Consider the following 12,995-nt stretch of genomic DNA (forward strand, 5'->3'; position numbering starts at 1 on the left):
CTTTGTATATTACCAGCTGCTGTTTTAACATCAAGCCCATTGTCTGTTTAAATATCCAGTAATTGTTATTACATAATTTGTCTGTGAATAATAAGCTGCAGTTTAAATATGATTGGAAAAAAATTATAATACTTATGTCAGTGAAAAACATCTAAGTACATAATTGTATAATAAGTTTCTATTTATGTGCATTATTGTAATAGGTCTTGTGTAGAAAGTTAATTTACTACTTAGCTGAGTAGAATAAACTTAATTTAGTGCAAGCATAATACTTGTGCATTTTATATGTAACTTGTGAAAAATTGAGAATTATCAAAACTTGTAGGTAATTTTTGAAAATTAAAATGAAATTCATTACTAAAAAAAGAACTGAATAATTGAAAGAAAAAACAGTTAACATATTGGCAGAATGGGCATTTCTGTTGTTTTAGTCAGTATAGGTATATCATAGATCATATATAATAAATTCAGATTCTTAGATTTTATTTGATATCGTAAGAGTCTCAATACTAACTACTACATGTATTAAATCATCAATCAGTGGTGATAATAATAATAACTTATAATTTCAGCAAGAAGTAACCACTAAGATGATCACAGTGGATAATCCAACGAGATATGTCTCATTTAGTAAGGTTAGTACCACAGGAGTATACCTATTTGCCTTTTCAAGTAACGTTAATCCCACAATATATGTCCTATTAGCTAGGGCAAGAAGATATGTTTCATTTGTAAGATAAGTCACACAAGATGCACCTCATATAGAAAGGTTAATTGATTGATTTATAAGTTTAACATTCAGTGGCAAGGATTTCATGCTTGATCAGTTCCCTTACAACTATATCTATATTAGTAATGTAAGTCTCACAAGGTATGTCCTATAAGTAAGGTTGGTCATTCAAAACATCTTTTTTACTCATTAAGTTGGCTTGCTTTATATTATTGCTGATGAAGTCAGTATTAAAAACAAAATGCAATTATTCTATAAATATTTTGTCTTTGAGTTAGCAGAGATTGATCATATTGATATAGTTTCTCCTGATACTCCTTGGATTTAATCACAAAACAACGCATTGCATGGCATGTTTAGACCAGATAAAATTACATGTTGCATGAGTGTTGGCTACAAAGACTAAGCTTCTAAGATTATAAAGAGTAAAAAAGGCAGAATTTATGTTCAAGAATTAACTAAATATGCATACCAATTTACAAAATAATAAGGCCCAGGATATGACCTTTGTTTAAACCTTAAAAGGAATTCAGATTAGTGAGTAAAAATAAACATTGTGTGTCTCCAGACTAAATTGTGTAAATATTTGTACTTGGATATTTTAAAAATTAAATACAACCACAACATCTATACATTTATTAAATTAATATCGTGGTTAAACATTTAATTTCATATTAATATCACAGGAAGAAAAATATTTATTGGATTAGAGTTATGTATTGGTTAATTGTGTTAACTGAATCACTCCTTGTAGGGTTGTAATAGCTAATGGTTTCATTAATTAGGATTACGCAGCATCTAACATAAAACAATGTTTTCTATGTTGACTTGCTGGGTTCAATAACTGTACCCTATAACCCAGCAGAAGGAGAATAGAAGTATTTAATGTGTTGTTTTATAAATCCCTATTAGGTACTTGCTAATAGTGGTAGAATCATTGATAGTTTACGGTTGATTAAAGTCAAATTACTATGTCCAATGTGAAAAAATGTATGACAGAAATCGTTGATTATAAATAATTCTTTTAATTGAGTTGTCAGATACTGTACTACCAGGCATATATATGGATTTTTTTTGTTATATTAAAGGCAAATGATTGGCAATTAAAAAACCTGCAAATAATAGTTGGTTTGCAAAAGTTAACACATTGTTTACTCTAATGCATGGCCAATGTACCTGACATGAGGCTTATATTCATTATACATGTATCTCCATTCCTTCATTTAAGAAATCATTCATAGGGGCTTGAATATATCGTGATTTTACCACGGGTTGGCCCTTTATGACAGATATTTTACCCTGAGCGATAGCGAGTGGTAAAATATCGGCATAAAGGGACAACCCGTGGTAAAATCTAAATATATTCAAGCCCCCATGAATTATTTTGATTCTCGTAGGACAAAAAAGGCAATTCTTTTCGATCGACAAGCTCTAGGTGGAGGCAATTATTTGCCGTTCCCATGAATAAACACACTATTTAATTGGCATAAAAGTACGGAGCAAACTGAATTAGTGACATGCTAAAACTATTTACAATAACATATTAAGATAGTTTTGAATGATAATTAACTTATATGTCTTAAAAATATTTATGGATAATATCACATTTTAGCATCACCTGTTTACGTTTCCTTCTTGTGATGATTTTCGGTTTCACAAGCGTGTATTTTACCTAAAATGCTTAAATTCTTACGTCATGGTTCTATGATGCCGAGTACCTCATTCATAAAAAAAGCATATGACGTGGAAGTAGGATCGGAACAGCCAAACCAATATATTCATATTTTACCACGGGTGTATACTCAAAGCGTTTGAAGGATGTCATGTTAGAATATGGTTTAATAGTATCACTTCTTCTTTACTTGTTCTTTTTCTCATACAACCTTGTCTTGCTCCTTTGACATTGACTTATAATATGTAATTAATCTTCGTATTCTAAATTGTAAGATATTTGCGCATTTACCATATGTGGTATTATTATTTGCCATAGAATTCTTTCCCGTACTAAAATGTATGTTTTATTTCTTGCTTTTGTGTGTGTGTCCTATAAATAATAGGGAGACATGTTTTAGTCCATTAAAACAGTTGCACATATTAATGATTTGAAAGATTTGAGTGACGTTTGTAATAATTCATGAAATATTTTAATATTCAAATGAAATGTAAAATGAAAGATACATGTATTAAGTGATTCTCTGACTTAAAGATTAAATTGGTAGGGAGATCTGCCACTTCAGAGGTTTTATTTTCCATTAAAAACCTCCCGATATTTTGATTTTATAATAAAATGTTTGTTTTGTTTACAGGAAGGAGTGATCAACATATGGCACCCACATATGAGTTATCCAGAAAAACATGTTGTCATGATGGATGAAGGTACAGAACAGTCCAATCAAAAACGTCGTTACAAAACATGGATAACAGATGCTGTATACATGCCAAATTGTAACAAGATTGCTATTGCAACAACTAGTCGAGACATCAGATTCTATGATTGTTCTACAAATCAGTATTATTTAGAATTCCATTTACATGGTTAGTATTTGCAAGACTACTTTGAAGTTTGACTAGTTATCTGATTGCTTTACCTGAGGGTGGTAATGCCCTTTACTGTTAGGCGTCATTTTCTGCTACCGTTAGCGTCAAATTGGTTAAAATTCTACCGTGATTCAGCAAAATATCCTTATCGTGATTCATCAGTTCTCAAACAATTATCATTACCGTTATTTTTGGAGAAAAAAATAGTGTGATTCGTCAAATTCAGCTGATTTTTTTATCGTTTAAAAGAAAGTGTACATTTTATCATCATGCACTAAAAATTACCGTTAACGTCATTTGGCAAGAATTTTTACCGTTATACGTCATGAAGGTACCCCCATTACATCCCTCTTACATGAATGGTTTGAAGTATTAGAGTGCACCCAGTCATTGAAGTAGTTCATTCAGAGTTGAATTTGGCCACTCTATTATACTTTTATTGATAAATAAGCCATTCTTTACCCTAGAATGTCATTTTGTTTCTTTTGGTTATAACAAATTATGAAATATTTTACATCTTGTTTGCCGTGAACAGCTGATTTGAATCATTGACAGCCTGGTTACTACTACTACGTCCTCGGTTTTATTCTGTAAGGGATTGTGTTGATAGTTAATCTTTGATAGACTGATATATTTACTCTCAGCTTTTACAGACATTTAGCTATTTACAGCTTTTAATGTCCTTAACTTATACAGTAGTATGTCGGAGGTAACTGGATTAACAACATTAACTTTTCCACCTTAAACATATAGAACAGCCTTAAATTTACTGACAAAATTGAGATAAATGATTTTGGGGATCCTCTCATGAATTTTCAGCCATTAATATACATTTTAACAGTTATGTACATTTTCAGCCATGTTATTATAATTGGATTGTTATATTTTCAGCTATGACAGATGTAGCCAGTTGTTTAGATTATTGGTATGATCATAAGGTATGTCTCTTAAAATTATACATTTCTGTTACCTCTGTTAGCAACATCAACAATGGACAATTATAACGTCACATACATGATGCCGTTTTTGTACTTCAGGGGTTCTAATTTTGTATATTTTGTCCTGATGAAGCCGATCTTATCGGTGAAACATGTTGACAATAAAAGATGCAGTTTACTTTTAAAAGTGTTGTTGTCAATGTAGCGGTATTTGATTTTTTTTATCTGACAACCCTGCATACCGTCTGGTATCCACTTAAGACAACTCTACCAGCACAAAACATAAGAGGCGTTGGTTCAGCAGCTCTTTGTTTCTGTTACTTGTAGATAAACTATTATTTCTGCTAGTCACTTGACAAACTCATACATTTAGGGAAAGTATAGATTGGCTAAGAAAATAAGAGAAATTTAGATTTATCAAATTAGAAATAATTAAGTATTTATCTGAAACGAGCTAATAACTAAAGATATTTGTCTAAAGAAAACTACTTTCCAGTACCCTTGTAGAATTAAATATTGGTGACTTTGGTATGAAGATTTTAATGATTACATTTCAGTTCCCTAACAGTCCTTCATTGTTACTGGTAGGAGTCGACTCTGGTGCAATTCATCTGTTATACTTCCAAAGACCTGTTACCAGACTGTTCTCCTCTCAGAATAAAAGTGAAAGTGGAGTTGTCAGGGTTCCATGGAATGTAAGTATACTGTCAATCACAAAAATCAAATTTATATTTAAGATACAGTCTATTCTGTCTTGTGTGACCTTCAAAAGGGAAACTGATTTTAGATAAGTGGTCTAACGTGACGTACCCAAATTGCACCGAGTACCCAAATTGGACTTTTTAAGCAAAAATAGCAGCGAAAATCTTACACGATTTCCTAGAGACTAAACAATTTGGATTTTTATGATTTGATACTATGCACTTCTTTCAACATTGGTAAAAATATTTAGATAACGGTATACACAAAACGCTCACAGTATTTATCAACAGATGAAGTGATTACTGAAAAAGCAAAATGTACGGAAACGTCGCCATGCAATGTCATAAAAACGTCATCTTTTTATAATTAGTAAATACAATATGTTACAAAAATTCATTTCTTAAAAAATGATGAGTAAGCATGGACTTATATTCAATTGTTCAAAATATTTGAAGAAATTAAACAAAAGCTCTGTTAATAGACTTTTGACGATGCAAATTTAAGCATGGATGCAATTTGGGTACTCATCATTACAGAATCATTGATGGTTTTGAGGTCAGTTCAGACCAATTTTTCTGATTCCATATGAATTAAAAATTAAATTGGTAAAACCATATAGTAAATAATGATACATCTACATAATAAACACATAATGACAACTTTTATCAGAAGCATAAATAAACGTAGGTTAAAAAACTATCAAAATAGGAGCAATTTGGGTACCCTCACGTTATATATTAGAGTCGCATTTTCACAGTTGATTAAGACTGATTCCAAATGTGTATTAGATACGAAAAATAGAAATGTTGTATGATTGCCAATGAGACAACTATACATAATACACAAAGATTGGAACAAATCCAGGTCCCGCATAAGACATTTACTAATGTGCCAAAAAAAACCCAAATGATACGTAAATTCGTGGATTGCTGATTACAACACCAAAAAATTAGATACGTAATTCGAGGATTTCCTTTTGATTTAGGAGATCAAATAACCTCCTTGGTTTGATCAATAATAAAACAAAACAAAAAAGAAGGAATTCATTGAATTGTCAAAATCCTCGCTTGGTCATTCTAGGTTAAAGTGCTCATTGATAACTTCGATTACAATAATGGACAGAGACAACTAATTAATTGTTTGTTTTATAATTTATAAATTCTTGTCTGAATTCTATAAGGCATTCAAAACTTTATGATTGAAAGCTCATTTCCCTAATCACGATATAATAATCAGTGATATAAGTATAAGGTGTGAAAATAAATGTTCCTGTCATAAACAATATTACCTACGGGCAATATCTCCGTACTTAATCCTATTGATTTTTAATCACTGGTAAACCAAACTATGACACGGTAATTAACAACTTGCAGTTTTAATCAATTTTAAAAAGTAAATTATCACTGATATTCGATAAATTTATTATAGATTTAATCAAATACTTGTATCTTCTTTCAATAAAAAACATGTGTTAGTTACAATGTTTATCGCTAGTCAACACTATACTAGAACTGCCTAACATAACCGGAAATAAAACATCTGACTCCCTACACATTTCTCGGGATTATTCTTCGTTGAATTCTTAAATTCGTGGTTCGCTGTGACCCACGAAACCCACGAAAATTGGTATACCACGAATAAAAATGAATCCACAGTATGTAAAAGTAGCTGTGTATAGTAAATTAACTTGATGGTAGTTTACTGATGTTCAAATCTCATAAATCAATGAAGAAAAAAAAATCAATGTATCAAACAAAAAACTTATGTATTCCCATTAACACATAACGGATGGAGACTGGATGTTGGCTATACATGACCACATTGTGACAAATTGTGATAATGTTTTGATTGGTTTATACCAAAGTCACATTATGTATGATGTATGAATTTCAAATCTTGTTTTTATTATGTGAAAATTTCTACTGGATTATGTTTTGAAAAAATAATAACACTCATTCAAAATTTTGTCTTGTTTCCTATTATGGCAACAATAAATCTTACATTTTTGTAACAAATGGCAATAATAAATGTATGCCAAAAAGTGTCCTGTGTTCACTGTACAAAATATGTCAATGAAACAAAACCAAAAGTATAAAAAAATATGGTTTTATTCAGTTAAAAAATTTATTTTTACGATTCAGTTTAGAAACTTAATTTTGTTCTGATATTTGATTGACAGAAAGTAGCAGTCAATCAAGACAGAGAGGACAAAGATAAAGAGGACATGAAGAAATATGTACTGTATGATAAGATGTACCATGAGAGGCCACGAGTGGTCCCTAATGCTGTCAGACAAGTCAGATACATTCCAGATAAAAATAGCATCATTTCATCAACTAGTAGTTCTAATAGATCCCTCGTCATTGCTAATGTTACTAGTTATCAGAAAGAATCAAAAGAATTCACAGATAAAGTGTTCAAGGAATATGTGTTTAACATAGATAAGGTGAGAATTAGCAGACAAAGTGTTCAAGGAGCGTAGCTTTTACTTGCCATTGGACATTCAGCTGCTGTCTGTCATCATCTTGATGAAAAAAAATGATACAGATATTTGGAATATTTCTGATCCTGTTTAAAAAAAAAAAAAAAAAAAATCCTCCCAAGTTAAGTTTAGTCTTTGAATCTAAGGATTTTCAGACCTCATTTTAGCATTAACTTATACAAAGTTATTTCTCTAATAACTAATCATTATCATTATTTAAAACAGAAAAAATGTTTATTTTGAAAAAAAATAACCCTGCTTCATATTTTAGCATTTGCTGTTTTTTATAGACAACAAATGGAGTAGAACATTTAGACTTTAATATAATATGAACTTGTTTATATTTTAGGGAGTAGAGTGTTTTGACTTTAACAAGAACCTGAACTTGTTAGTCACTGGAAGTTTAGACCATCTTGTTAGACTTTGGAACCAGTATGTACCAACCAAACCAATGTCAGTATTGGAAGGTCATGCTGTGGGTGTTATAGGGGTCAAGATACATGAAGGATTAGAGCAGGTCTTCAGTTATTCTAAGGATGCTGTAAGTTTGTTTGTGTGGATTTTGTATGAATTTATTGTTTTTGAATTATAATGCGTATTGGCCAATATTTTCAACTTCATACTTCATAATGTTTTGGTAAGTAATACATGTACTATATGACTCTAATGTGTACTTTTATTATTGCAACTCCTTGATGATAATGAACAGGCTTAATTAGTCAATGCTATTTTTTTAAACGAACATCTAAAAGACCATTACTCATATGGATATAAATGAGAGTGTATTGATGCAGTGAATACCATACCACATTTTCACAAATATTAGTGAAAAACACAATAATTTAAGGCTGATGATTTTGCAACAACAAAAAAACAAATTTTGTTTTACCTTGATGTTTTAAATACCTGATTAATTTATATTTTTAGGTAGTAAAAGTGTGGGACATTAAGGAACAGTCGTGTCTACAGACAGTGGGCCTCAAGTTTCCCAATAGTATACATGGTAGAATGCCAGAACATGGAGAATTTCCTATTCATCTTCAGTGTTCTCCACAAGATGCTCTACTAGTCACTTGTAATGATTACATTGGCATGTTGAAACTTGGACGTTCAAGTCAACCTACAACAACTCATACAGTCACTCATGATACACAGCTCTGTGGAGCTATTTATAATCCCTTCTTCAAACAGGTATTGTACAATTTAGCCTACCACAATACACATACATTAGAGGTGTAATTCTTATAGTAGACTTACTACATGTCCCTTCCTAAGTATGTTTTTTCTTTTTTTTTCAATTTTGCCCCTTTAATAATTTTACTGCTATAACTAGGAGATTACAATAATACTGACATCTGCAGGAGGAAGGGCAATCAGTAGGCTGGCACTTATCAGTAAACATATAAATTAGTAAGAAAGAAATAATAGAAAGGGAATTGTAGCAAGTCTATTCTTTAGATACAATGGGGAAAATATAATGAATCATTAGTATGATTTGCATTTAGTATATCATAAACTGTCCTGAAAATCCTAATGTACATTAAGTCTAAAACTACATGTGTTCATTTTAGAAAACTGGTTATCAAAGTTAAGAAAATGTTTTTTTTTTAAATAATTTTAGTAAGAAATTGATGTGAATTTTCAGAAGAATTACAATGGAAACAGAGATATATTGTGAAAATATTAAATAGTCTATGAATATATAGAGCCATAAGTAACCAGGTAATTGATATTCATTATTTGTGAGATAAATCTAATTTTTCTATTTGTCAATCAGGTTGTAACTGGATGTGACTCCTCCCATGTTGCAGTATGGGAATTAGAGAGTGGTAATAAATCTATTGTATTTTCCAATGCTCATGGTAATGAAGAGATTACTTGTATGGTGTTTGATGAATCATGGAGAAGACTGATAACAGGAGCTAGGAATGGGACCATTAAGGTTTGTATTGTCGTAAAGGTGACTTATAATTTGGAAAAAAAATGTTTTTTTATGAAACTATGATGGATTGCAATTCTCAGTCAAGCAGCAAATATTTCATGCCTGTTGGGACACTACAATATGAATATGATGCTGAGTTCACACGTAACTCGAATTCGATTCGCATTAACTAATTCAAATTAGTTTATTAGCCAATTCAAATCAATTGGAATTAAAAAAGAAGAGTGTGTGAACGCGATTAACGAATTCGAATCACATTCGATTCGAAAACGTACCTAAAATTTTGTACTAGACCAACAGGCTTGACCTAAATATTCAATATTCTAGTTCACAAAGTAAGAGTCAGCAGGTTTATTTTGACGAAACATCTTAGACTTAGCAGCTGTTCAGCATTGTTATGAATCCTGGTAATTTGATACAAAAATTGTTGAATTTGTTCTTTCATTTTAAGTTTATAAATGAATCTTGATGTTTTCTTCTTCTTTCTTTTTTAGGTTTGGAACTTCCAGAATGGTCATAATTTACATAAATTAGAACCTGAGGAGGAGGCTGAGGTGACAGGAATTCTTCCTCTTGTGGACATGAAAATGATTGTAGCTGTTGGTTGGAGTAGGAAAATTACAGTGTATGATGATTCTGATCCTGATGTAAGTTTATTTTATGATTTTGTATACATTCAAATTTTTATGTTTGCTTGATTGAACGTAAACTTAATTTCAGTTTTTCATTTCATAATAATGGAACTTTATAGGCTGAAAACATAAAAAAGAAATGACAGAATTTTCTTTTTGTCTCAACTGTATTATTCAAATATTGATGATACAATCTTAAATCATTTGAAAAATTCCTTTCAGAAATCGACAACACCATTTTATGATGGAAATTTGACAATGCTATTATTTTCGTGCCAAATTTTTATTTAAAAGAAAATCTAAAACAATTTAAGGCTAAATAAAAATAATTATCACTGTTGTTTTTTCAGAACACTTACATTGCTCCTAACTCCCACTGGAAAGGTGGACAGATCCACAAAGATGACATTTTGACCTTGGATCATTGTCATCCACATTTCATGGCTACAGCAGGATATGACGGGGAATTGTGTGTGTGGAATTTAGAGACAGAGAAAATATATCTACGTTTAAGACAAGGGCAACCTTCTGACATGTATGTGTGAATAGTGTTGAAAATTAATTTCTTAAGCTCTGTATGATTGTCTTTAGCTTTAATTAAATGTGTAAATATGAAATTCTAATCTAATGATAATAGTAGAAATTACAAAATTAATATAAGAATTTATGTTTAAGATATGAAGCATGGATGTTGATTTGTAGAAGCAATTCATAAAATAATATTGAGAAATCTGCTTCTTGAAGAACTTAAGATAATCTTTTGATATACCGGTATACTGTTCTATGTTACTCTCCTTCTGAACATTTTTGATCAAATTAAATAAAAATATTAATTAATATTTAATAGTTGTTTGTGTATTTCAGCTCTAAAGCAATAGAATTTTTAACAAGTCAAACTAGTAACTTGAGTAGTATCCAATCAACACAAAATGGTCATCCTACGCGGTCAAGACCAAATTCACGTCCAAATTCAAGACATCGCAGGGGTCACAGACTTCCTCAAGGGTGAGTAGAACATTTTGAAATATTTGTTGATATTTCCTTAAATTTAAGTGATTAATGATTAACCAAATCACATATTTTTTTAAATACTATAAATTTGCCTTATTTTCATAGTTTTCAAAGAGGAGATTTTTTGTTCAACTTCAGCTAATGACTTCATTTACTAACTTAACTGCTAACTGCAATCAAGCTTAGAGAATGGCCTGCGACATCATTATCAGACAAAATTTTGTAGTATTCATTTGACAGACAGTTTTTGTCATTGGCCAATTCATAAGGTTGACCTCAAATAAACTTTTTCATATGGTTGGAGTGTTTTTAATTTTGTTGGCCTTGTCAAATCTTAGCATGCATGCCTGTGAACAATTCTTATTGTATTTGTATGATTTTAGACAGTCTGCTCCGGTAGATAAGGTATTGTTCCTGAAGACAAGAGTACCATTCAGACAGTCAGATGGTGCACAGCTAGTATCTAGTGAGGCAGGCAATATATTCTGGTGGTCATTATATGGTACTAAACAACAAATAGGTCAGTATCAGTATTTGGTCTAAATTTAAATTCTCATTATAGGATAGTACTTAACTTTTATACCACAATTTCTCTCCCAAAGGAAGATCAATTACTGGAAGGCAGATTACAGACTTTAAAGATCATTTAAATATGGAGCACTTTGAATCAAAACTGATATATATTTTTTGTTTTAATGACAAGGGCGAATGATATGAGAAATTTAATATTTTATAATCATTACTTTAAATATTTTCAAAACACTGCAAACAAAGTTGTTTTGGGGGATGTATAATGCCTGGTATATGGGAATCACCCTTTCTGTCTTTCCTTTTGGTCTGTCAATGTGCCTTGTCAGCTCCACTCCTCTATACAGCTAAATGATTAATGAGGAAATATTCAAAGTTGCAAAACACAACCTGAGTATGTTCATAGAGAAATATAATCCTGTGCCTACATATTGAAGGGGAGATAATCAAACTTTCTTACTTCAATGTTGCAGTAGGTGGCAATAGTTTCTTGACAACACAATTTTATCTAAACATCTGGAAAGATATTGATGAAACTTTATAGTTATATAACTCTTTCTGAGAATCATTGGTTTTCCGTTTGAATGGTTCTACACTAGTTAATTTTGGGGCCCTTTATAGCTTGCTGTTCAGTATGAGCCAAAGCTCTGTGTTGAAGGCCGTACCTTGACCTATAATCGTTTACTTTTATAAATTGTTACTTGGATGGAAAGTTTCCTATATTTAATTAAAGGAATAGACTTGTAGTCCAACAAATTAAAGGGGAGATAATTAAATGTGTAGCTGGGGTATGCTTTTGTGAGGTTGCTCATAGTTCTAATTATTATTATTCCAGGTTATTCCTATATTCCAATGGAAAAAATGCATCTGTTAGGGATATTATCAAAGGTTGAGATACGAAGGTTTATGAATTAAAGTATATTCTTTACTCTTATACTATTATAATACCAGATAATGTTTGTGTCCCTGATCCTAAATTTTGTGCAAATCTAGAGGTCATATGTACTTTTATTATTTCAGGTTATTTTTATGCCCCTGATGACAAGGATGAATCTGTTTTATCCATGTGTACAGATCCAGATAATGACAGACTTTTTACCAGTGATACACAAGGAAATATTAAAATTTGGGACATCAAAAATTACTGTATCAAGGCAGAAGAGAGGGTACTGTATGATTAAAAATTATTAAGTTATATGTCATCCTTTGTCAAACAAATATATATATATCCTTCACAATTTTCTCAAGTACTACTGAACAGAATTAATTCATATTTGGTCAGCACTAAAAATGGTAGTGATGAGTAGTAATATATTTGCACTTTTTGGATTTTTTAGACAACTTCTTCCTGTGTTTAGATACTTAGAACTATGAGTTGGGTATCCTTTGCAAGACCATGCATCCATTCTTGTTACTGTTTAGTAGCATTTATTAATGAATGATAACTAAAAGGTGTTTAATTCCTGTTTCAAAGTCCTGAATCACTCCCTCC

The 12,995-nt window shown here is 31.0% G+C and overlaps 1 protein-coding gene across 9 annotated transcripts in view; it reads left to right on the forward strand.

Annotated features, from left to right (window-relative positions):
* LOC143045791 (cilia- and flagella-associated protein 337-like) overlaps window positions 1–12,995 on the forward strand; it is a 73,746-nt gene that overhangs the window by 55,274 nt on the left and 5,477 nt on the right. For all 9 annotated transcript variants that reach the window (XM_076218549.1, XM_076218550.1, XM_076218551.1 and 6 more), the window contains 13 exons: window positions 573–635; window positions 3,037–3,265; window positions 4,160–4,206; window positions 4,764–4,901; window positions 7,088–7,354; window positions 7,740–7,931; window positions 8,318–8,581; window positions 9,168–9,332; window positions 9,827–9,979; window positions 10,315–10,499; window positions 10,829–10,969; window positions 11,359–11,495; window positions 12,524–12,669. In XM_076218549.1, the coding sequence (XP_076074664.1) occupies window positions 573–635; window positions 3,037–3,265; window positions 4,160–4,206; window positions 4,764–4,901; window positions 7,088–7,354; window positions 7,740–7,931; window positions 8,318–8,581; window positions 9,168–9,332; window positions 9,827–9,979; window positions 10,315–10,499; window positions 10,829–10,969; window positions 11,359–11,495; window positions 12,524–12,669 (2,127 nt within the window). The remainder of the gene's footprint in view (window positions 1–572; window positions 636–3,036; window positions 3,266–4,159; window positions 4,207–4,763; window positions 4,902–7,087; window positions 7,355–7,739; window positions 7,932–8,317; window positions 8,582–9,167; window positions 9,333–9,826; window positions 9,980–10,314; window positions 10,500–10,828; window positions 10,970–11,358; window positions 11,496–12,523; window positions 12,670–12,995) is intronic.

This window comes from Mytilus galloprovincialis, chromosome 9 (genome assembly GCF_965363235.1).
Source record: "Mytilus galloprovincialis chromosome 9, xbMytGall1.hap1.1, whole genome shotgun sequence".
Lineage (NCBI taxonomy): Eukaryota > Metazoa > Mollusca > Bivalvia > Mytilida > Mytilidae > Mytilus > Mytilus galloprovincialis.